The following is a 23,346-nucleotide window of genomic DNA, read 5'->3' on the forward strand; positions in this document are numbered from 1 at the left end:
GGCTCCGGGAGCTCAGCATAGGGCCCCAGCTGCAGGGTGACCTTGCAGCAGGACTGCCACGCAGCCAAAATAGGGGGGCAAGTCGTCGGGTCAGCAGAGGGGAGCTTGGAGCCGGACCCCCTCCCTGGTACGTGGGGGAACAAGGCACAGCAGGGACAGCACTTGCTCTGCTCAGCCCCCTGCCTGCACCCTTCCCTTACCTTGAGGGCTCAGCTCTCCCCGTGCCAGCTGATGCTGCCTACAGCCGCCTCGCTGCCTGGTGCCAAGTGGGGTCGGGGTTTCCTGTGGCAGCAGGACCGGGGTCCGGAGGCTCCACTGCCCCACGGGCTCTCCAGCCAGCAGGTTTCAGAGCCCCGGCGCTGGCTGGGGCTGGCTGAGCACGGCTCCCGCTGGCTCAGCAGGTGGAGGCTGCATGCACGGGCGGATTAGCGGGGGGGAGGGGGGGGAAGTGGCTTCTGCCATAGGAACTGCAAGCGGGATTCGTCAGCGGGTTGCAGAGGGGCCAAGCGCCAGTGCGGGGAAGGAGAGAGGGGAGGCTGGGGGCAGGCAGCTGTCCCGGGGGGACAATGCAGCCTCTGCAAGGGGGACAGCCCTGGCGACCAAGAGGGGTGCTGCGGGTGCCAGCATCATCCCTGGGATGTCGACACCTCACTAGTGGCACATGACACTCCACGCTGTTGTGCTGGACTCAGGCCATGGCGGGATGCTTGCTCAGCCCCCACCCCACCATGGGTCTGCATGCCCTCAAGCAGAGCACCCTGCACCCTCTGCCGGGCCCCTCAGCTGCTCAGGAATGAATTGGCGTTTGCCCACCGGCTGCTTTCCTGGTATGTGTGGCTGGAGCTGCAACTGTTGTGCCTCAGCCTCCTCCCCGGCCCGGCTGGGGCTGGCCTCCTCCCAGGGCACCCCCCCCAGGCCTGCTGTCCCTCTTGCCTCTTCCCATTAAAGCAGCACAGGCAGCCGAGCTTTGGTGCCGGAGAAAAACAGGTGCTGGAGCCAAGAGCAATGGAGCCAAGTGGTGGGAAGGCACAGGGGAAGCACGAAAAGCACACCCACCCCCACATGGCAGCACCCCTTGCTGCCATTTCCTCCCACCCCTCATTGGGAGCATGGAGAAAGCTGTTCTGCTGGTGACAGTGGCATGCCCACCTGCTCACTGCCTGTCCCCAGCCCTGGGGACACTGCGGGAGGGAGATGGGGTGGCAGGAGCATTTCTCTTCTCCCAGCCCTTGCTGCAGAGCTGGGCTGCAGCCAGCACTTCTATTTTAAGCCCCACAACATGTATGAGGAGGCGAGGGGTATGCACGGCCAAGCCTCGCAGCCCACTGGGAAGAGGCCCAGCTACCCACAACCCTGGAAACTTTGCCTTCTCCTGCCTGGGCTGGTACATTCTCAGGGCAGGTTGGGCCAGCTCCTCTTCCCGCTTCCCAGTGCAAGCTGGAACTGGGGCAGCTGCAGCCAGTGTAGCCTGGTGAAGTTATTGCAAAGTGTCTGGGTTGCAGGAAGCCCTGGGGGTCTGGTCACACTCCCGTGGTCCCCTCCATGGCATGCAACATCCACCTGCCATGACCTGTGCCGGCGGCCATCCTGCAAGAGAAGAAGGCTGGGCAGGCCTGGCAGGGCTGTGCAGGCAGGAGGATTTGCTCTGTGGGCAGCAGCTTCTCCGTTGAGCTCCTGTGGCAGGGAAAAGGGGCCCAGGTGCCCCATGGGATTAGCTGTGCTGGGTGCAGGCACAGAGGAACCATGGGACAAAGCATCCTTGTGAGAGGCATAAGACAGCTCAGACTTCTCCCTGAGCAGGGCTGAACTCTGCTGCAGTGGCTCCCCTCATTTGAAGCTCCCCCCATCCCTTAGCAGGGACCACCTTGCAAAGCCCCTGTCCTGTGTTGAGAGGTGCTGCTGGAGGAAGAAGCTCCCAGACTAAGTGTCTGTTTCTTTTTTAATAAAAACAACCCCCCCCCCACACACACTTGCTTGTGTTGCGTGTTGGCAGGATGCCTGGGGAGCCAGTGGCACCTAGGGAGAGCACCGGGTGGGCGGGCGGGCAGGAGGGGTGCTCAGCGCCAGGCTGAGGCCAGGGGCTGTGGTGGCTGGGGCACGGTGCAGCACCGGGGCTGGCTGGAGCAGAGCCGCTTGCCACAGCCTTTCTCCCCTGGGGAGGCAGCGAGCAGTGAGCTGGTGCTGGGAGTGGAGACCATACCAGGATGGCACCCAAGAGGAAGATAAAGGGCAGGCTAGGGCTTTTCTCCCCCTCGCTTGGGGCTCACTCCTTCTTCCCAAAGAACTTCTTGAAGACAGATTTGTTCTTGGGCCGAGGGGGGCTAGGGGTCTTCTCCCCCAGCATGTCCTGCGGGGTCCCCGGCCGGGCCACGAAGGAGTGGCAGCGTGCCCGGGGCACAGCCGGTGCTTGCTCCCCGATGTACAGTGTGACGGAGTAGCTGCTCCCAGCCTCCACCAGCTCCTTAGGCATGGCCACCGGGGTGATCTTCTGGTAAGTGGCTGCAAAAGACAGCAGTCAGTGGGGAGGGGAGGGTGCCAGCAGGTGCTGCCACCCCCCCAGAGCCCTCCTCGAGTGGGGGTTGCAGCCCAGGGCACAGCGATGTGGGACCAGGTGGGTGCTGGAGCAGCATCGCACCTGTCCTTGGGTGTCTGTGGGGACAGGGGCAGTGGTGCCACCTCCTGGCAGTGACAGCAAAACCAGGGCCATACCTGAGGTGAAGGAGTAGGACCTCCTCTTGTTGGCCACGAGCCCATAGTCGTCATCTGGGCAGCTGTTGTCCCACAGGCCAGGGGACCCCCTGGGTGACCACTGCTGCTCCCTGTGCCTGGCCCCACGAACATCCTCTGAAGCAGAATGGAGACATGTTGCAAGGCAAGGCCACCATAGGACACCCCTGTGTCAGCCCCAAAGAGGACACGGAAATATGTGGTTATCCCAGGAAGTGAAGGGAAGTAACTGGTCCTTCCCTGAACCCCATTCCTGGGCATGGGGCCCTGGCCCAGACACCACTGAGTTCAAGACTAACTGACAGCCTTCAGCTTCCCCCATTCGGCTCCCTTGCACCTCTTTGGGCTGGGGAGAGGAGTCGGGGGACAGCAGGAGCCTAGCCAGGGAGGAAAGTCACCTGCTACTGCCACAGACCCATCGGCTGGGCCATCCTGGCTGCCCAGAGGCTGCTGCAGCTGGGCGTTTGAACAGGGCAGCACCACAATCTCCTGGCTCTTGGTGGTCGTGACCTGATGATGTCCCTGGAGGTAGGAGCTCCCAGGGCTGGGGACCTTGCTGAAACTGGGAAGCAGCAGAGATTTAGCAAACCAGACTGGCCCACCGATGTCCTGCTGGAGCAGCACACAGCGGCAAGCATGTGAGAGAATTGTAACAACAAGACCTGGCTGGCTGGCTCCTGGCTACTCACCCCCCAGCACCACTGGTACCCTCAACATGGTGTGCTGCCGCCTGGAAGTAATCCACTTCGGGGAAACCTGGGGGCACAGCAAACATCTTGCTGGCAGTGCAAAGGACCATCTCGTAGAGCCAGCCCCAGCTCTGCATGCCTGTGCTGCATGGCTTACCCCTCCAATCTCCTGCTGTAGTGCCTGCTCTTGGTCCTACCAACCAGCCTAGGATTTCATGGTGGGGCATGAACCCCCTCGGGTATGGGCACAGCAGTGGGAAGACCTCAGTATTACAGGTCTCCTTGCCTGAAGGGCAGGCAAGGGGTTTCCAGGCCCCACAGAGGAGATGGAGGAAGACCAAGGCACAATTATAATATTCCTGACACTGGCTTTTTGCTGCTGAGGCTCCACTGACGTCAGTCATGCTATTCCTGATTTGTAACTGTGTATGTGGTATGGAAACAAAGCCTCCAAATCCTGCCTGGCAGAGAACTGCTGTTCCCGATACAGGTTGGAAGGATGCATAAATCAGAGACAATGCTGTGCTGCTTCTCCTCTGACCCCCATGTATCACAGGGCTCAGCGGGGACTGCACACCCATGGTAACTGCACGTAGCCAGGCCCCTGCTCTGCCAGCAAGGGCTGCTCACCTGAGTTTTGCTGTAGCTTGGAGACCCATTCGTTCATGAGGGGCTGGGAGGGGGCCCTCAGGAGGTACTCGGAGCCATCCCGCAGCCTGGGGAAGGGGAGAACAAGTCAGCACTGAGACAGACATGGGGTACAGATACCACAGCCCCCACCAGCTTGGGAAAGAAGGGAAGCAGGTGAGAAAGAAGAAATCCTCATCTAGGCACTAGACTGAGCTGGCCCTGCCTGGGGGTGTTGGTGTGCATCTATCCCAGCAGTGCAAAGTCCCCTCCACCTAGGAGGGGTGCTGTAGCTAATAATACCCTAGTTGCCCTGGGTTGAGGTGACTCACTGTAGCCTGAAGCAGTTGGTCTTCTTGGTGTACTCAGCATCTGGGGTGCAGACCGCCCCGGAGAGGTTCAGGGGAAGGGCAACCACAGAGCTCTGCAGCACAGGGAACAGCAAGAGCAACAGCAGGGTTGGCAGGCTCTGCCTTCCCCAGCTGTGGGTGCGAGGGCGCCCTGCTGCCAGCCCCCTCCCACATCACCCTGCTCTACCCCACCGTACCTTGAGGCTGTCCCGGCGGTCCTGGTAGAAGCACAGCGTCTGCCTCATCAGCACAGCATGGAAGAGGCCCCAGGCCCGGCAGCTGGCCTGTAGGATGAAGCAGAGGACAGCTGTGATGCCAACAGGTTTGGGAGAAGACAGGCAGTCCCCTGCCACTCAAAATGCACCCCAACCCTGGTAGGCTTTGCTCTCCCAGCATGGCCAGCAGCACTGCCACGGTAGTGCCAGGAGCATCCCTGGCTTCACTCCTGCCCCAAAACCTGGATGCCCCCCGCCATGACCAAGCACCCCAGTCCCGAAGGAGCCCCACAGCCATGCTTGTACCTTCCTCCCTCCTGCCTGCAACACATGCTTCCTTTCCAGCGTCCCCTCCATCATCTGAAACTCCGTTTTACCAGGAGGGGCCTGCAAAGGACAGGGGATGAGTGAAGCAGCGCTGGGGCCGGCAGTGCCAGCTCAGCCCCTGGGCACATGGGGTCATTCTGACCCATCCCCAGTGGGCGATGCCAAGGTGGGCATGGGACAACAGGAGCAATTTTCTGGCCTCGGCAGGGGCTGGGCTGTTTGTAGGCTTTACGGGTGAAGTGCTGCCTTGCTAAGGCTGAGGGCTGGCAGGGGACTGCTGCAGGGACCCCCAAATTGAGCACCTAGCTCTTCCCCACTCTACCAGCTGGAGCAAAGGGACCACCACAGTCAGGGAGTCCCCAGACACAGGTCGTGTTTGCTGGAGCAGGTATCCCAGCTTCTGCCTGAGGCATGCCCCAACCCCCTGCCTGACCCTGAGGGAGAGCCCCTGGGCCACAGCTCTCACCTTGCTGCCCTCCCTCTCTTCTTCCCCATGCCTCCGCCGATCCAAGGCACCGGGGCTGTCCAAGGAGGCTGCGGACACCAGCTCCTCCACACGGGGGGACACCCTGTGCCCACTGGGGCTGCCACCACTGCTGTACCCCACACCGGGGCTCTTCTCTCCCAATGGGCTGTGGAGGAGCCGGGCAGCGGTGGGAAGGGTGAACTTGGCCACTAGCACGTTGTTGGCTGACGAGAGGATGAGGGGCCCGGCGGCAGTGGCATCGGGGCTCTGCAGGCTGCCTGCCCCACTCCCCGCCTGGTGGTGGGCACAGCTGCCTGCTGGCAGGCTGGGTGCCTGCTGCTCACCCGCCCCATCCCAGATGGCCTGCAGCTCCTCTTCTTCTTCCTCAAACTGCCTGTGGGCAGGGTGGCAAACCTTCCCGGTGCCTGACACAGGGCTGTGGGGCTGTGGGGACCCCAGCGCCCACTCGAAGACAGACAGCTGGGTGGGGGCGGCAGGGGAAGCTGGGGACCCTCCAGGCTGGCCACTGCCAGCTGGCCGCTGTGTGCGGGCAGTGCCAGGGACGGCTCCTGCCCTGCCTGGGATGCTGGCAGGGGACGGCCCAAGCTCCAGTCGAGTGGCTCTGCGATGCCTGGCCCTCCCAGTGGTGCCAGGGCTGTCATCCTGGCCCAGCTGGGCAGCCAGCTCGTCCCCCTCCCAGCTGACCCGCTCGTGCAGCACACCAACATGGGACGGCCGGCTTGGCCTGAAGTCCAGGAGGTCTTCACTGGCACTGCTGGGGCGCCGCGGGCTCCAGCGCTCCTCCCCAGCGCGGTGTGCCCTTTGCCGACTGTAGCTGGGGTTGAAGCTCACCTCCTCGAACCACGTTCCTCGCTTGCTCTTAGGGGATGTCCCCAGCCCCTCACCAGGCCCCTGGGGACTGTGCCCATCCACAGCTACCTCCTCCTGCCATCCAGCCCCATGCGTGCCTGTGGGCTCCCATGGCCTCACGCCCCAGTCCTGCCTCTGCTCCTGCCCCTCCGCCTCCTCCTGCAGCACCGCGGCCCCTCGGTGGCACCCCAGGACCACTGTGTCTTGGGGCAGCTCTAGGCTGAGCACGGAACCCAGGGAAAGGTAGGGGCACATGGGTTTTGGGCCAGGGAGGCAGGGGTCCCGGGACGCCGCCCCACACTCAGCGTCGATGTCCCGCACCAGCGGGTTCCTGATGTAGAGCAGCAGCTCTCCGAGTGGGGCTCCAGCAGCAGCCGCTGCTGGCCCCCCCTTCATCCGGCTGCACTTCTGAGGCCATGTGTTGCTGGGGCCATGGTGCTCCTCTGGCGCGGGCTGCAGGGAGCTGGAACCCATGATGCCCTGCAGCGTCAGCAGCCTGGCCTGCTCGGCCCTTGCCCGCTCCCGCCGCTGCAGGCTGTCGAAGAGGGAGCCCGCCCCTGCCTTGGGCAGGGTGTGGGAGGTGGCTGGTGTCCTGCTGCTGGGTGCCGGAGGGTGGTGGGTGACAGCAGGCAGCTGCTTCACACCAGAGGTTTTCCCGACCTCCACCTGCGCCTGAGGACACAGAGAAGGAGAGAGGGGTGACCCCCGTGGCTGGAGCCTCTGCCACCCTGTACTGACCACCCCCTCTCCATGCTGCACCTGGGCAAGCAGGGAACCAGGGGGAAGCAGGCAGCCAAGATGCTCACCAGCAGCACATGCAGAGCTGGGAGCAGCACAGCTTCACCTCTGCCCCTCGAGGGCTGCTCTCGCCTCGGCACAGGCAGGGAAGAGGCAGGCAAGGGAACCTTTGCCCATAATGGAGTCCCGCAGGTGCGGTGCAGCAGGGGCTGCCTGCGCCGTATGGCTCTCCCCCTGCAGCGCTGCCCTCCAATCCACCACTTCTGGGTGGCTACTGAGACAGCAGTCACTGCCCTCAGGCAATTCAAGGGCAGGGGCTGAGGACAGCCCCTTCCCCTCCCCTTCTGCACAGACACCCTCTCCAGCCCAGCTGCAGCCCCTCTCCTGGGTTTCCACAGATGCAAGGATGAAAGCAAAGGGCTTTGCCTGCAGGAGCTGAAGCAGTGTCCCCCTGTACCCCTTAGGCTGGAGGGTGCCTGTTAGCAAAACTCTCCTGGTAGCCTGGCAGCCCCTTGCCCTGCCTCGATGACCTCTGGCCTCTATGGCCCCCTGCCCTCTCCCTTGGCTACCCAGCCTAGCTGCACGGGGGCCCGGTCGCAGCTGCCCTCGGGGCTCCTCACACACAGCCATTTGCGCAAGCTCTGGAGCAACAAACAGATGCAAGCCCCAACAAAATACTGGGCTCCCAGCCCCAGGGTTACTAGCCATGCAACCCAGAGTGAGCCTCCCCCCAAAACGTGCACCCTCACATGGCACCATCCAACCTTGCCCCCTTCAGTTGGCTTCACAAGGGACTGCTGCTGCCCCCCAGCAATGGAAGTGGGGAGGCTCTCCCACTGGCCACCAGCTCACTGTGCCTCCCGTGGCCACCAAAACCACTTACCCAGGGGCCCAAACTGCAGCCAGCCCCATCTGAGCCCTGTCTTTGCATGCCCCAGTGCCCACACTCTGGAGCCCACAGGACTGGGAGGGTTTCCCCTCTCTTGAGGAACCACTGCTGGCAGGGCACAACAGCACAGCCAGGAGGGTCGGTAGCAGGCGGATTCACGCCATGCAGCCACTCTGCCCGGCATGCAGCCTTCCCCAGGGACGTTACCTCTTCCACCAGCTGGCGAGGCGGCTTTCTCTTTCGCTTTAAACTACCCCAAGTGTTTCCTAAAAGCCCCTGGCAACGCTTCCAAAAGGTTTTACAGCCTGGGGGTTTAGTGGCAGGGAGCTGAGCGGGGGAAGAGAGAGACACAGAGTTGAGGGCAGAGTGGGTGAGGAGCTGCAGCAGGAGAGCGCAGGCAAAGTGGGTGGCACAAGCTGGTCCTCAGCCCTTGGGCATCGCTCGGCATCAGCACAGCCAAATGTCCCTCTCCTGAGGCTGACACAGCCCCAACAGCTCACTTGGAAATGGCCCAGGGAGGTCCCAGCATGGGGGCTACCCCATAGGCCTCAAAGCCTCCCAGTCTGCATGGGGGCAGAACTCCAGAGAGCTGCTCTGGCTGCACAGTGGTGGCCGGCCCACACTGGGTGCTCACCCATGGTTCTGCTGAAGCCGCCTACCATCTCCCACGTACCGTCTGCAGCACCTCCTCCCCTGGCCGCTCACTGCTGCCCACTGGCTGCACCTTCTTCTCGCCCTTCTTGCCGATGCTGAGGATGAGGTTGACCGTCCCCCCCAGCCCGCTGGGGCCCCATGGTGGCAGCAGCAGTGTGGAGGTCTCAGCAGGATCCAAGATGACAGACTCCTCGGGAGGTCCCGCACCGTGGGGTGTTGAGCTGCTGGGCTTCCCCCAGCTCTGCTCCACTCCCGATGGGGCATCTGAGAGGGGCGATGCTGGTGGGGAGATGGCCACTCCTGCTGGCTGCCGTGGCTCCGATCTTGGCATGGGCTTCAGGAGGGAGCAGGGCGTGAACTCCACTGGGCTGTGGATGCTCTCCAACTGAGGCTGAGCACACAGGGCATGCTGCTCCTGGGGAGCAAGGCAAGAGAGAGAACGTGGAGGAAAGGCTGCCAGGGCCAGGCACTTTCTCGGGACAATCTTCCCTTTGCCCTGCCTGAACCCCAGAGAGTCCCAGAGTTATTGGCACACATCCCTCCTCTACTTCTGCACCACCCAACTCTGTCCAGTGCCTCTGCTACCCTCAGCCTCGAGGCTGGTCCTGCTCCCCAACAGTCTCATCGTGGCTGGGTACTCACTTGGCTGGTGGGGGACATGCCTGAGGGGCCTTCCGGGTCCCTTCTGTCCTCCTGCTTGCTCCCCAGGTCCCGCTGATGTCTCTGTGCTCGCCAGCGCACCAGCACCCAACCCAGCATGCTCTGCAGCTCCTCCAAGCGCTCCTTTATCTGAGGGGAGAAGAGATGCTAGGCAGCCTGCAAGGACCCTGGGCCCAGGGACACTGGCCCTACTAGGACACCTCATTACAGAGCAGTTTAGGAGTTTTTTGGGAGTGGGATACAGTCAGTCACATCATCTCAAGTCTCAGCATCCATTGCTGGGTGAAACCCCTTCCTGCCCTGAGCAGTCCTGGGGATGCATGGCCAGCCCCGTACCACTTGCTGGGGCTCTGCACCTGCACCTTGCTCCCTCCTCCAGGGACTGTCCCCAGAGGATTTTGGGGGGTGCTGAGGCTCCCCAACCCCATTTCCCCTGTCCTTACTGTTGCGCTTAGGTAGTGCTCCTCAGACACCAGCTGCTGCCCTGATGCCGCCAGTGCCTCAAACTCCTTGAGCTTCCCTTCGATCCTCCTCTCCAGCTCCTCACATGGAGTCTCCAGAAGGCTGTGGCCACTTGGGCTTTCAGAGAAGATCTGAGCCCGTGTGTCCTCCGTCCAGGAGCTGTGGGCACATGAAAGAAAGGCTGAGAGGGCTGAGGAACGACCCAGCCCCTCCTCAGCCCTGCAGGCCCCAGGGAAGCCATTCCCATGCTCAGAAATGGCTGGAAGCAGCTCACTAGGGTAGTGGCAAGTGTGGCAGGGCAGGGGAAGGTGCCATGGGGCTGCCACACGGCAGGCAGCCCTGACACAGCCCTTTGTTCCAGGGTCCCCATGGTCTTGCCTGGCTGCAGCTCTGGCACTGCCCACATACTCACCAGCAGCCCATGCTCTGGCAATGCCATGCTCTCACCAGCTCCCCCCCAACCACCACAGAGGCAACCCCGACAGCTCATCACCACTTACATCATGGCTAAGTAATCCTTGAAGAAGTGCCACAGCTGGCTAGCCTGCTGCATGCGGGCCCGGGTCTCCTGCAGCAGCTCCTGCAGCCCTGCCCAGGCCCACAGCGTCCCCTGCACCTCCCGGCTGATGGGGCACAGCTGAGCAGGGCAGAGCTCTTGCAAGCGAGCAGCTGCCCTCTCCAGCTCCTCCAGCTTCCCCTGGAGGGTCTCCGATACCACACACTAAAGATCACAAGGCAGAAAAGGTTCAGGATGCATCCAACCGCTCTTTGCCCAAGGATGGACTCCCCTGCGCTTTGGGATGCAGGGACGGAGGGGAGGATGGAAAGGAGGATGGTGGCACAGGGGCTGCAGGGAGTGGGCAGAGCCACCCTTGCTAGGGAGGATGGGCAGAGCGGAGGGCTGCCTGATTTCCCCGCTCTGTTTCTGTGAGTCACCTCCCCACCGGCGGGAAGATGAGCAAGGTGCTGGCAGCTGGGCGCTGGCACACGGGAACTGATGCAAGCTCTCTCCCCTTGCCTGGCCTGTGCTGGCAGAGGGGAGCGGAGTGGGGCAGAGCTCAGCTTGGCTGGAAAATTCCAGCCCAGCCCGCTGTGGTGTGCCAAGGCTTACAACACCTGGGCCCCTGGGGGCCAGTGCCTCTCTGGGACAGCCCCAGCCAGCCAGGACACCTCCCCACCATGGGCACGGCCGGCCACGTTCCCCGGGTCTCACCTCCAGCTCCTGCTGCTGGCTCAGCAAGCCCTGCAGCCCCTGGAGATCCTTCTCACTCTTCACTGTGGTGAAGCTGCTCTCCACTTGGGCAGTGTCTCGAGCCAGCGCCTCGGCTCTGCATCGAAGGGTCTCCAGGCATGGGGATACCTCCGCCACCTAGATGGGCAGGGTGGGTGGGGGGAGACAGATGAGCCCCGGCGTGGGACCTGTGCCACCACTTGCCACGCAGCCCCAGCCCACCCATGCGCCTGCAAAAGGGCAGGGAGGACCAGCCATGGCAGAGATAGGGATACCAGCCTTGCACAGAGTGGTCCCCATATATACCAATGCCCTTGTGTCCCACTGCGACCAGCCGAAGCATGTGGTCCGTCCCAACCAGCCAGCATGTCCAACTGCAGGTAGACCACGTGGCTGCATCCCCAGACCCTCCGCCTCCATCTCCTACCAGGCGTTCCAGGTTCTCTGTCTCTGCCGCCACCTCCATGACCCGCTCCCGCTCCTTCGCTGCATCGTTCAGCATCTCCACGGCCTCCTGCAGCTCTCCCAAGGGGCGGCTCATGTCCTTGCTGCTCAGCGGCTGGCTGGCCTGGGCTGAGAGCAGGGGAAAAGACCCCTGCGAGCCACAACACCCACTCCCTGGCTGAAGCCAACAGAAACACTGGGCGTGAGGGAGATGGGGAATGACCCCCCAGGCAGCTGGGCCTGAGGGGGGCACCCACAGGGTCACCCTACCAGCCATAGAACAACCCTTGGGCCGGTCCCAGGTGCTGGGTGATCCCAAGGGACACCTGGCCACGCTGCTCACCGCTGCAGGTCCCTGCTGGCTCCTTGCCTCCTCCTCTTGCAGGTCCTGCAGGAACTCAGACAGGACTAGGGAGTCACGCAGGTCTGCTGCCCGGCACTGCAGGGCTGCCTGCACACGTGCCAACCTGTGGGGACAGGCACCCATCACAAGTGCTGGCACCCTCTGCACCTCCTTGGGGTGAGCATCCTCCTCCCTGCTCATCCTGGGGACCAGAGAGGAGGAACCTTCCCTCGGGACTCACTTCTCCTCCACCATCTCCACCTTCCTCTGCATCTTCCTTGGCCCATCATGCTCGGTGGGTGGCTCGCCCGCTGCTTCCTCCCACAGCGCCTGGAGCTTGAGGCCACACAGCATGAGCTGCCTCTCCAGCTGACCCATCTCCTCCAGGTCCCAGCGCAGCTCTGCTGGGCTTCTCATGGTGGCTGGCTCCGAGAGTGACCTGGCCACGGCTTGCAGCCACCGCTCAGCCCGGTCCAGCTCCCCCACCAGCCTCAGTGCCTGCGGGGAGAGTGGGGAACCCATCAGCCTGGCTCTGAGCCACCCAGGGGAGGCAGGAGCCATGCTGCCACCCCACTGCAGGTACCCGGGGCACCAGCAGCTTGGACAGCAAAGCTGGAGCAGCATGCAGGCTGCAAGGTCAGCCAGAGATGTCAGTGCTAATGCTGCAGCTCCAGTCCCCGTGGGCACTGGCTTCGCTTGCCAATCCCCAGCAAGCTGCTGGATTGGGGCATGCCCCTTTGCCCACCCCAGCCCTGCCTCCGTGTACCTTATCGATTTCCCGCAGCACGGCACCGTTCTCCTGGTGCTTCCTCTGCAGGTCCTCCCACAGCTCCCCCAGCTCCCGTAGCATGGCCTCCACCTGCGGGCTCCCCGGGGGTCCCCCTGGTGCTGGCTCCTCCTGGGAGGCAGGGAAGGTGGTTAGGACAGGCCTTGCCTGGTGTATCCCCACCCCACACCCAAGGGGGCTCACCACGAGCACAGCCCTGGTGCTGGAGCTGGAGTCCAGGGGCTCCCGCTGCATCTGCGCTGCCTCTGGGCTCTCCACGTCCCCCACTGGACACAGGGGGACTCTGGGACGCATGCTGTCCTTGTGCAGGCACACAGTCTGCCGAGGAGCAGAGAGACAAGATGCATTAGTGCCCAGACCAGGGACGGGCGTGAGTGCACAGGCATGCATGCCCATGAGCAAGCAGGAGGGGGTCCCCCTCGACACTGGCTCCCCTGGCTGGGCTGGGAGCAAAGAGGGCTCTTGGGGAGACATTACCGCGTTCACTGCCTGACAGACGTCCTGCAGCTGGGCCTCTGGCTGCTGCGTCCCCCACTCAGCCTCTGTCTCTCTCCTCCTCCCGCAGAGAGGGGGACAGTCAGGATTGCAAGGTCCCCCCTTGCACAGAAGACCCCATGTCTATTCCCTTCGACTCCATCCCACTCCCCACAGCCACCTCCACGAGTCAGTACCTTTTGCTGTCCCCGCCGTGAGGGGGCTGCCCTACTGCTGGGGAGCCAGGCCTGCTCTCCTCCTCCATCCCGTGCTCCAACATCTTCCTTGGCACGTCCTTCGCCACCTACAGCACAAAAGCTCCCATTCCTCCTTTGCCAGCCCAAAGCAATTATCGCTTTGTCCCAGGCCTGGCACTTATCACCTCCTGTAAGTGGTGAGGCCAGGTCACAGGTGTGCTCAGCTTGGGCTTTGCCCAACTCCCAAACTCCTTTCCCACAAGCTCCCCCATATTCCTGAGGCAGAGGCGCTGGAGATGCCTGGAGGAAGGCAGTGCTCACCATGCTCCCAGGGCCTCTCGTCCATTTATCTTCTGCTTCCTTCCCTCCAGCCCCACAGCTGCTATCGTCTCCTCGGGGCTCTGCACTCTGAGCCACAGCTTCGCCCACTGGGGAACTGCCCGCCAGGGCTGGAGCCTTCTCCATCCTGGGAAAGGGGTGCAAGGGAGGCCCAGGGGTGCAGAGGATAGAGAAAAGAGCAATGTTAAGTGGAGCTGGTGCCCCAGAGAGCCTGCCAGGGGTTAACCCAGGTCTTTCCCCAAGCCTCTGGCTCCAGCACTGGGGGGACAGGGTTGAGGCCCAGGGGCTCCTGCCGCACTGTACCCTACCTCAGCACCTGCTGGAGCTGCGCCCAGCTCTCCTTGACATCTCGGTGCTTAGGGGTGACTCGGGCTGCCAGGCTGGGCTGCAGGCTGAGGAGCTGGGACACAGTCACATCCAGCATCTGGAAGAGAGAGAGCAGCTGTGGAGCAATGACAGGGCTGGCAAGGGATGAGCCACTGCAGCCGCGGTGCGAGTGCGTGATGGCAACCCACCTCCAGCCCTGCGGGGCCAGGAGAGGCAGCGAGTGCCAAGTCCAGTCCCCTGCTGTCCCTGGGGAGGCTCCCCCATCCATCACACAGCCCTGGCCACCCCACGCGGCTGTGGGGTGCCCACTGAGCCCCCAGCCTTGCTGATGCCAGTGCTGACCCGGGAAGGCACACATCCTCGGTCTGCTGGGATGCTTCCCAGGACTCAGAGGACGAGGCAGAGCCTTGCACTTACCATCACTTGGCTGGCTATATCCCTGACATCCCAATCCCGGCATGGCTCACCCTCCCCTGGCTTCTCTGCGCCGCAGACGCTCCTCTGCTGTAAGAAGGAGCTGCAGTCAGCAGTGCGAGGTGGATGGGGACCTGCCCTCAGCTCCAGCAGAAAGGGACGCTGCAAAGCCGCACTTGCCACTCTGGCTCCCCTTCTTACACCAGGATCCATCCCCCAGCTCTCTCCCCGAGCTCCAGGCTGAGGGTGCTGAGACAACAGCAGCCCCCATGCAGGGGTACGAGAGCGAGGTGCTGCCCACCCAGAGTTTCGCTCTGGCCATGCAATAGCCCTGCACCAGGCTGACCGTGGTTCCAGTGCCGGTACCTTGGCGTGGATGGCCCTGAGCAGGGTATCCGCTTGCTGGAGGAAGGCAGCCACCTCCAGGGCCAGATGCAGAGCCTCGTGGTGCTCCTTCAGGGTCCCCTGCAGCCGCAGCCACCTGCGCAGGTGGAAGGGGAGAGGTGAAGGGCAGCCTGTGCCCCACTGGGTAGCTGTGCAGAGCTGGGGCAAAGGGAGGCAGGCGCGAGGTTTGGGGGGTCCTGCTTCTCAGCCTGTCAGGTCCCAGCACCCGGCTCAGTCCCGCTCAGCCTGTGTGCCCTCCACTCACATTTTGTTGAGGTGCTTGCGCCGGGCTGAGATGCTCCTGCTCTCGTTTTTGCCTTGTTTCTCCAGCTTCTGGGCCAGGCTGTTCAGCTCCTTGTGCAGACTCTGGAACTGCTGCTCCTCCTGGCCCAAGCGGAGAGACAGACATCAGCATCTGCTTTCAGGGACCTGCGCCATGCCCCAGCCTCGTGGGGTTTGGGGTCCCCAGCACACTGGCAGCCCCCCAACAGCCTCTCACCTGCTTCAAGTCAAGGATGCGGCGGGTGAGCTGGACCTTGTCCGGGCTTTCCTGCAGGAGGGCTGCCAAGGAGGGCTTCTCCTCCTGGGCCAGGGAAGGGTGTGAGAAGGCAGAGGGACAGCCTGGCTGTTCCTCTCCCCAAACCGCTCTCCCCGCACTCCACACCTTGTGCCTGATCCATGCCTCCAGGCGCTCAGCTTTCCTGTTGAAGTCTTGCAGGCTCCGCAGCCCCCCTAGGGCTTTGCTCTGACTGGCAGCCGTCTGCTTCAGGAGCTGCCACTGGTCCTGCAGGGCCAGCAGCTGCTTCCGCACCGCCTCAGCGCTGGGCCTCGCCTGCCACATCAGCTGCTCGCCCATCTGTGGGGAGAAGGGACCCACTCAGGGTCAGGGGCTCCCAGGGACCCTCCACTGCGGAGGGCCTGGGGACACAAGTGCTGCGGGGAACAGGAGGTGTGCCACCGCCCAGCCTCACCTGGTTGAGCTTTATCAGTGTGTTCTCGAAATCCTTCATGTCCCACTGCAGGGTCTGAGCCATCTCTGCCCAGTCCTGGAGGTCACAGCCATCCTTCAGGTCCCGCAGCTTGCCTTGCACCCAGCCCTCTGCCTGCAACGTGGGAAGAGCCACGTGGCCAGGTGCCTCTGCCAGAGCCCCGAGGATGCGGCTTCGGGGACCGAAGCCCAAACCCCCTCAAAGCCGTGACAGGGACTGAAGGGCACCCTTTTGGCTGACAACCCGTTTGTTCCAAGCACCAACAGGCTAGCAAAGGGGGTCAGGACAGCATCAGTGGCAACGGGGGTGGGAAGGCAAGCAGCATCTCGCTTCTTTCCAGCATCTGCCCCAGCCCAGCAGAAGAAGCTGGGGGGGCCCCCCCCACAGGCCAGTCTGGGGGGGGTCTCTGCACAGGACATCCCTGCATGAAGCATCTCTTCTTCCTGCACTTCGCTCCCTGGTGCAAGCACTTGTGCACCCTCCCCAGCATGGTGTGGAAGCAGCTCCCCCATGCCATCCCTGTTCCCATGCCGCTGAGGAGGAAGAGGGGCTGGGAGGAGGAGGAGGATGGGGGACGGGAGCAGCGTGCGCACGTGGGGAGGAAGCAGGGCCCTGGTGCGGGCTGACCCCCTCTCCCTGGGGCCGACAGCCAGGGAGAGGCAAGCCAAACATGATCTCATGCCATAACCACGGCTTCGCTCGGGGCCAGGAGTTCAGCCCTCCTCGCTGTGCACCCCACCCTGCAGCTCACATGAAAGGCTGCTGGTGGCCCACCCGGCCCCACTCCCCATGCAGCCCCTTGGGCGGCTGCCCCAGCTGGTCTCACCTGCAGCATCTCCCGGTTGAACTGGGCTACCAGAGGGCTTGGGTCGAGGAGGGGGGCTGCTCCTGCACTGCTTCGCCCACCACATCCTGGTGCCATGGTGGGTTCCTTGCCCTTTGGGGTCTCTTTCTGGGGTGACAATGCCGGAGCTCCTGCCAGCTAGGGCAGGCAGAGACAGGGGGTCAGTGTGCCACCTCAGGGAGCCCTCCCCCTCACCTCCCACGAGTGTTTCAGAAACCCAAATAAAGTATGTCAGCCTGCCTCATCCACGATCCCACTCCTTCACTGACATCTTTGGGTTCTCGCCCAGCTCCCCGAGGCAGAGCTCCCCTCCACCAAGGCTGTACCAGTGGCTTTCACAGTCCCAGCAGGAGGTTGCCAAGCTGTTCCTCAGCCCTGGGTCCTTCTGGGCTGGTGAGATGGCACCCAGCACCTGGGCTGGTCCCTGCGCCCACTTTGGAGGTGGATGCGGTGCTTGCTGCCCCCCCCAGCCTGAGGCTGCGCATCCCTGCAAGGAGCACTCTTGTCTGTGGCATCTGTTTGGTGTCACCCTGGGGGACACTGCCAGGGGACGCGATGGGGGAACTATGGGCCAGGTCCTAAGTGAGCTCAGCCCACCACTCCTTCGGGGGCACTCAGAGACCCCCATGCCAAGCAAGCGGCAGCGGGGGCAGAAAGCGCAGCATTTCCCCTGGGATGCAGCTTCACGGGTGGCCGGTGCTGACGAAACCCTCTGTCAGGGCTCCAGCTCCACCGGGGGTGATGGCGAAGGTCAGCCAGCGAAAGTGCTGGCCCCCCTCCAAGCTCAGCCCCGGGCCTAGCTGCACGCAGCCTAGGGGACGGCACAGCCACCTGGGCACTCACTTCCCACCCTGCTGCCTGGGGACAGGGACCTGACCGCACACTAACTGGTGGCAAACAGGAGCCTGAGCACCTTCAGGAGAAACCTGAAGGTGCAGGGCTCGCTGCCTCCTCTCACCAGGCAGAAATTGCTCCTGGGGCCAGCCTGGGGCAGCCCTCCCTCCCCAAGGGGGCTGGGTGTGAGCTGCCCCGTGGGGTCCCAGCTGCACCCGAGCCCACCAGGGAGCAATATCCCGGGAGCCTGCAGAGCAGTGGGGTTCGGGCAACTGTTTCAGGCTCTCTAAGCACTCTGGCATGTTCTGCCCTGCTGACGGCATGGGAGTCGCTTTTCAAAGCCTTTCTGCCTAACCACAAGAACTACAGAAATTCTCTGTCTTTTTTTTTTTTTTTAAAGTAGCAACATAATTCTCAGGCCCTCCTGCGACTCCAGGATCTTCAGTCTCTTGACATGGCCAGGGCTGGAGGAGCCCCTAATCCAGCTCCCTTGGAAGTAATAAAACCTCTAGGCACTGGCCTGGGGGCTGACCCCTTGCCCTGTCATGCCCAGCTTGTTCCCTTGCTCATTTAAAGCAGTAAGGCTCCCTCCGTGCCCGGGCACACCACGAGCGGCTACCCTCACTTGCTCAGCCCCAAGCTGTGCCCCTGGGTCAGGCCCTCCTAAACAGCAAGGGCAGAGGATGTACCGCATAGAAGGGGGAACCTCTGTCCACTGGAGAGCAGAAACCACCGGCCTGGGGGCTCCCAGACTCCTGCTGCTCATCCTCCGCATCCACACCCTTCCTGAGGAAGACCTAGAGACAGGAAGGTGCAGCCATGAGCCTGGAAGTGCTTGACCATCCTAGCAGCTGAGGGGATGGAGGAGCGTGCACCTGCCTCCCCCTGCTCTGGGCCAGAGGAGGCTGCCAGCAGTACCCAGACACCACTTGGCCAGGCTCTTGCCTGACCCTCTTGATGCATCCAGGTCAGGCTCCTCTAGGCATCACCTGCAGCTCCTGCCACCTGTTCAGCCAGGAGCAAGAGCTCCTAAGCTTGCTTTGCTCAATGCCTTCTCCATTTTAGCCCCCCCCCTTTTTCCCCTTGAATTGACTCCAAAGCCAGAAACCCATCCAGTGGTCACCACTGGCCCCTGGTCATCTAAGGATGCTTGGAGTCAGCCCCCCCGCCCATCTCCAGGACAGCAGAGCAGAGGCGTGAGGGCACAGGAGGACAATAACCCCCAAACCTCTCAGCTGCTGATCCCTGACCTCAGCCTGTCTGGGAAGCAAGAGTTAAGGGGGTGGCTGACTCGCAGGGAAGTGCTCCCAGGGGACAGGGTGAGGGTGGGAGCAGGAGACACAGGAGGAAGGAAGTCCAGGAGCTTCGGCCAGGCACAGAGAGGAGGTCCAGGATGAACTCTGCGTTACCTTATCCTTAATGGAGCCCAGCCCCAGGAGAAGAGGTGCGTGGGATTGCTTGGATCATGCACAAGGGCTGTCACTCTCATCCTCTACGGATGGATCGTTTCCTGGGCTGTCGGATATAGTGGGCCAATTTAGGGACCTCCTTCCACTCCCTCCCTGGAGCCACCTTGCTGCCTCTGTAACAGCTGTCCACATGCGCGCAGGGCAACGCAAGGTGGTGGGCAATGTGCGCTGCCCCGATACCCCCTCCTCTGAGACCGCAGCAAACGGGATGGTGGATCAGCCAGAGCTGGACCTAGCCCACCACTGCTCAGACCACTCCAGTCTTGGGACAGTGTCCAAGGGGGAACCAACCCAGGCAAAGCAGGACTCCCTCTCTGCAGAGAAAAGTGGCTTCCTACAATCTCTGCAGGCCTGCAGAAGAGTCCCAACGTGGATGTTAGCCGCCAGCACTAGAGCTGCTGCCACCAACAGCCCTATAACCCCTGGAAGACCAGCACCACCAGACCTTTCCAGGGGCCTGCAAAGCCCAGCTGGTGGCTGCAGAGGACAGACCACCGCACCACGCCACAGCATCCCATCCTGAGCAGACAAAGCAGGCAGGGAGTGAGGCTGAGTCACGTAGGCGCAGTGAGAGCTCAGCACGTCTGGCGGGAGGGTGCCAGAAGGAGAAGGCACCCCCCGCCTGACCGCAGGGCCAAGAGGTTTGGATGCCTGTTTAGGGAACGGCGGGGAGCTAAACATGAAGTGCTTATGGGGCATAAGTCCCTAGGAAGCCCCTCTTCTAGGCTGCAGTGTCCCACATGGGCTGCAGCCTGCAAGCCTTCCCCCAGGGCTCAGCTGTGGGAGACAAGCCTGCAGGTGACACGGGACCTTTATTTAAAGTCCCCGTCTTGCAATCAGCCGCAGGAAAACAGGGCTGCCGGCACAAGGATGACTTCATCCTTCCTGCAGAGCTGCCCCACCGGGACTGCCCCCCCTCCCCGGTCCCTCTGGCCAGAGCCGAGTCCTTGCTCTGGCAAAACAACAAATTTTCACAGCCATCGAAGGCTGGGAGAAGGAGCAGTGCCTTCCTTCGCATCCATATGGTGCTGCACTAACTGCTCCCCAGCAGGACCTCAGGCTTCACGACTTGAGCAAATCCACACATGAAATGAGTGCAGTGGCCTCAGCTTCCTCCTCTGCAAATGCTTCTTTCCCTCGTTAATAGCAAAATTAACACAGCACACAGGCTCGCTGCGTTCCCGTAGAAGAGTAGGTGCCAATGACTTCCCATGAGCAAGACGAGCGAGGCCAGACCCTCCTGGGCTCCACCGTGCTCATCCTGGAGTCCCCTATTCCTACAGGGCAGGAGCGAGGGGTAGAGCTGGGGGCTGGGGGGCACACTTGGGAAAGCCCCAGTGTGCCCTGCCCAGGGGACAGTGTTCCCTTCTCTCCTCCAGCTGCCATCCCACTTAACGCAAGCTTTCCCCTGCGCCCTGGCTCTCCCTCTCTCTCCCAAAATTCCTTCTTGCAGCCTGCCCCCCCCTTCCAGCTCCACCCCTCCCAGGCCGGACAGGCAGGAAGGGCCGATCCTGGCAGCCTCCAGAGAGTCCCGCACCACACCACCGTGCTGAGCACATGTCCCTACCTTATATGAAAGGGGGGGAGCCCTCATGCCGATGCCCCTTGGGCTGCGCAGACTCCGGCCGCCCAGCGAGAAGCTGCCTGCATGCCGGAGGAAGCGGCAGCTCTTGCAAGGCCGTGCCTAGCCTTTATTGGCAATGAAGACAAGGGTTTTGGCAGTGGGCTGAGCGGCTCTCCCTAGCGCTATCCTGCTGGGAAACCAGCTGTTGCAGGTCAGGCTTAAATCCCAAGGAGTTCCTGCCTGCTCTTGCCAGCAACGGAGAGGTCTCTGAGCTGCCTTCCGCACCATCCCAGCCACACAGGGGGTCTCCCAGGCTCCCGCACTGATGCATTCGGACCTCCACGCCTGCTAGCGCTGAGACTCGGAGGGTGGGGTGCCAGGAGCCCTGGGTCCTGCTCCTAGCCTTGTCCCAGCTCTGCCTGGCTGTGTGGCCCTTCATGAGTCACTTCCCTTCTCCCAGCCTCCGTTTCCCCTCTGGTAAACGGGAGAACGAGTTCCCAGCTCCCTGCACACAACTGCATCATAAGCGAGCATCCCAAGAGCTGAGCCCTCCATAGCCAGGCTGTGGGGCAGAGCTTTTCTAGGTCATCTCAGCCCTAGGGAAAGCTCGTCTCCAGCTCACCCGCAAAGACCTCCTGCACTCCAGCCTGACGGTACAGAGAAGAGCCCTGGGGAGCATGGGAGGAAAAGCAACTACCCCACGAGCCCTGTAGCGAGTGCTGCCTGGGGGGCAAGGGGACAAGGCAGCAGGGATCCCCAGGACCTACCCGTCCCTTGGCAGCCAGGGACAGGGAGCCGCAGGGAAGACGGGGAGAGAGCAGGGCGCAGGGTACAGGGAGCGCTTACCTTGAACTGAGCTTTCCCTGTCCTGCTGTTGTTGTTGTTGTGGTTCCTCTCGCCGCCGGTCCGGGCAGGGTCCCCGCGTCCCCCTGCGTCCCCCGCGCCAGCCTCCCCATGCCAGTTGGACAGCGTGATCTTCTTAATGGAGCGGGCGAGGGAGTTGCGGTTCAGCTGCTCCTCGTCGGTCGCCCCATCCTCGCTGGGGCTGGGGCTGCGGCACTGGCCCGCGGGGGCGGCCCGGGCTTGGGCCAAGTAGAGGGAGATGCGCTCGTTGAGGCTGCGGCGGAGGCCGCGGTGGTTGTCCAGAGCGGAGGCGAGGGCGATGCCGGGGCAGGCGTCCCCGGAGAAGTCGGCGGCACACTTGGGCAGCGAGAGCTTGGTGCTGATGGTGAAGGGCTGCACCTTCCGCGCCGTGCTGCCCGACATCCTCGCCTTCCCCGCCGCCGCCGGCGGGCAGGGGGGCAGCCGGCGGGCCCGGCCCGGGCACCGTGGGGCGAAGCGGCAGCGCGGAGCCCCCGCCGCACGGGAGCGCCGGTGATGGAGACGGCCCGGGCGGCGCCGGCTCCTTCCCCGGGGCGGGCGGCTGCGGCGGCGGCGGGGCCGCCCCTTCCCGCGGGGGCGCTCAGCGGGGCGGCCCCGCGGCGGGGGGCAGCGGCGCAGGGGGCGGCCCGGCTCCCATGGCCGGAGCGGGAAGGCGCGGGCGGCCGGCCGGCCACGGCTGCCTGGGAGGACCCTCCCGCCCCCGCCGGGGCGCGTCCCCTCCCCTGCCCGGGTCCCTCCTCCCGCGGCGGGCAGGGGAGGCGGGGGAGAGCCGCCGCCGCGCCCTGCCCTGCCCTGCCTTCCCTGCCTTCCCTTCCCCGGCCGGCTTCAGTCGTCCACCTTCTTGCGCAGGTTGAGGAGGCAGAGCAGGCAGGTGAGCAGGGCCTGGCGGCTCTCCCGGGAGCGCAGCCGGCGCCCCAGGCGGCGGAGCGGCGGCAGGAGGCGCTTGCGGGCCAGCGGCAGCAGGCGGGCGAGCAGGGCGCGCAGCAGCGGGGCGGCCAGCGGCGGGGCGGGCATGCTGCCCCCCGAGCCTGCGGGCGCACCGTCAGCCCCCGGCGCCCTCCGCCCCCCGAGGTGCCTCGGCGGATCGGGGGGTGCCCAGGAGCTCCTCACGCTTCGGACCTTCCGACCCGAGCGGGATGCGGGAGGCCGAGCGCGGTGCTCGGGGGTCCGCACCCCTCTGGGAGCGGGGGGCTGCCTGGGGGAGGCTCGGGGGAGAAGCACTGGAGGGGACTGCTCTCCTCCCCACCTCTTCCCCCGGTCACTCTTACCCTCCTTGGGATCCTTCCTGCTCCGGGACACCGCTCGGCCCTTTCTCCCAGAGGAGCCTGTACCGCTCAGCTCCCCCCACGTGGACCCTCCACCAGCCCAAATGGCAGGAACAGCTCCAGAGGGAGGGACAACAGCAAAAAAACCCAGCTGCCCGTTTAAATGCCCCCTCCTACCAGGCCAGACACATGCTCCCTGTAAGCGATACTGCCCAGGACCCCATTTGTCCAGGACCCCATTTGTCGGGGTGGCAGTGCCGGGGGAAGAAGGGGGGTGAGGGAGGAACAACATCTGCCCGCCACAGGAATGTGGGCTGGTGGGATGGGGTCCTGTTTCACTACAAGGCTTCGCAGAAGCCCCTGAGCAGGCAGCCGGGTCCAAAATATGCTTGCCTGTCATTCTGTGCCAGCGCCAGCAATTGCCACCCTGCTCCCACAAGGGCCAGGAATGCAGACCAGGCGGACCGCCAAGGAGAGCAAGCAAGGGATGCCCCAAGGCACGAAGCACAGAGGAGCAGACGGGCACTTCCCTGGGGAAGAGGTGCTATCTGGCTCCAGGCAGGGCTCCAGAGCAGGCTGGTAACCAGTGTCCCGTGCTTTCCAGCTGTGCTCCCAAGCTGAGCTAGCGTGGGGCAAGCAGCCAGGGCCCTGCAGACCAGGGGAGCGCAAGCTAGCTAGGGTGAGGGTGCAGGCAGGAAGGTCCATGGCTCACGTCTGTGCCCTTCTGCTTCCCTCCTGTGCCTAACCTTTGTTTTGTTCCTGGTGGCTGTCTGGCTTCATTTCCTCCCCTTGTTGTTCCCTTCAAAAATCCTGTCAAGGCCCAACTCTTGGCTCCCACTCAAGCAGAATTTAGGAGAATGAACAGACACGAGGGACTGAAAGCTA

General features: G+C 63.4%; 2 protein-coding genes across 4 annotated transcripts in view; both read right to left on the minus strand.

Moving 5' to 3' along the window:
• LOC104324659 (heat shock protein HSP 90-beta) overlaps positions 1-385 on the minus strand; it is a 42,380-nt gene extending 41,995 nt beyond the window's left edge. Inside the window, exon 1 of the mRNA XM_069800405.1 lies at positions 201-385. The gene's annotated coding sequence lies outside the window, so the exon portion shown is untranslated. The remainder of the gene's footprint in view (positions 1-200) is intronic.
• Positions 386-1,894: 1,509 nt separating this feature from the next.
• LOC138688614 (spectrin beta chain, non-erythrocytic 4-like) lies at positions 1,895-22,593 on the minus strand. 3 transcript variants are annotated; one of them, XM_069800398.1, is made up of 34 exons: positions 22,465-22,593; positions 21,161-22,224; positions 17,971-18,078; positions 16,430-16,585; positions 15,586-15,717; positions 15,279-15,470; positions 15,114-15,197; positions 14,880-14,998; positions 14,597-14,711; positions 14,234-14,320; positions 13,798-13,913; positions 13,472-13,616; positions 13,151-13,257; positions 12,957-13,035; positions 12,663-12,797; positions 12,459-12,590; positions 11,934-12,190; positions 11,693-11,816; positions 11,333-11,527; positions 10,888-11,043; positions 10,175-10,395; positions 9,656-9,833; positions 9,195-9,341; positions 8,572-8,967; positions 8,106-8,225; positions 5,402-6,943; positions 4,915-4,995; positions 4,591-4,677; positions 4,376-4,467; positions 4,047-4,132; positions 3,417-3,483; positions 3,126-3,289; positions 2,710-2,844; positions 1,895-2,499 (listed from the first exon to the last, which is right to left on the minus strand). In XM_069800398.1, the coding sequence occupies exons 2-34, from the start codon at positions 21,578-21,580 to the stop codon at positions 2,264-2,266; spliced, it is 6,411 nt and encodes a 2,136-aa protein (XP_069656499.1). In that variant the 5' UTR covers positions 21,581-22,224; positions 22,465-22,593; the 3' UTR covers positions 1,895-2,263. The 3 variants fall into 3 exon arrangements, with proteins under 3 accessions (XP_069656499.1, XP_069656500.1, XP_069656501.1); XM_069800399.1 differs by lacking the exon at positions 17,971-18,078; XM_069800400.1 differs by lacking the exons at positions 16,430-16,585; positions 17,971-18,078.
• Positions 22,594-23,346: the final 753 nt, after the last annotated feature.

This window comes from Haliaeetus albicilla, chromosome 13 (assembly GCF_947461875.1).
Source record: "Haliaeetus albicilla chromosome 13, bHalAlb1.1, whole genome shotgun sequence".
Classification (NCBI taxonomy): domain Eukaryota; kingdom Metazoa; phylum Chordata; class Aves; order Accipitriformes; family Accipitridae; genus Haliaeetus; species Haliaeetus albicilla.

Coding starts and splice junctions, on each gene's coding strand:
- LOC138688614 (XM_069800398.1), bottom strand. CDS start 21,580: ATGTCGGGCAGCACGGCGCGGAAGGTGCAGCCCTTCACCATCAGCACC. Junction 12,798..12,956: donor TCTGTCAGGCAGTGAACGCG/GTAATGTCTCCC, acceptor GCTCCTCGGCAG/ACTGTGTGCCTGCACAAGGA. Junction 11,044..11,332: donor CAGAGAACCTGGAACGCCTG/GTAGGAGATGGA, acceptor CTGCCCATCTAG/GTGGCGGAGGTATCCCCATG.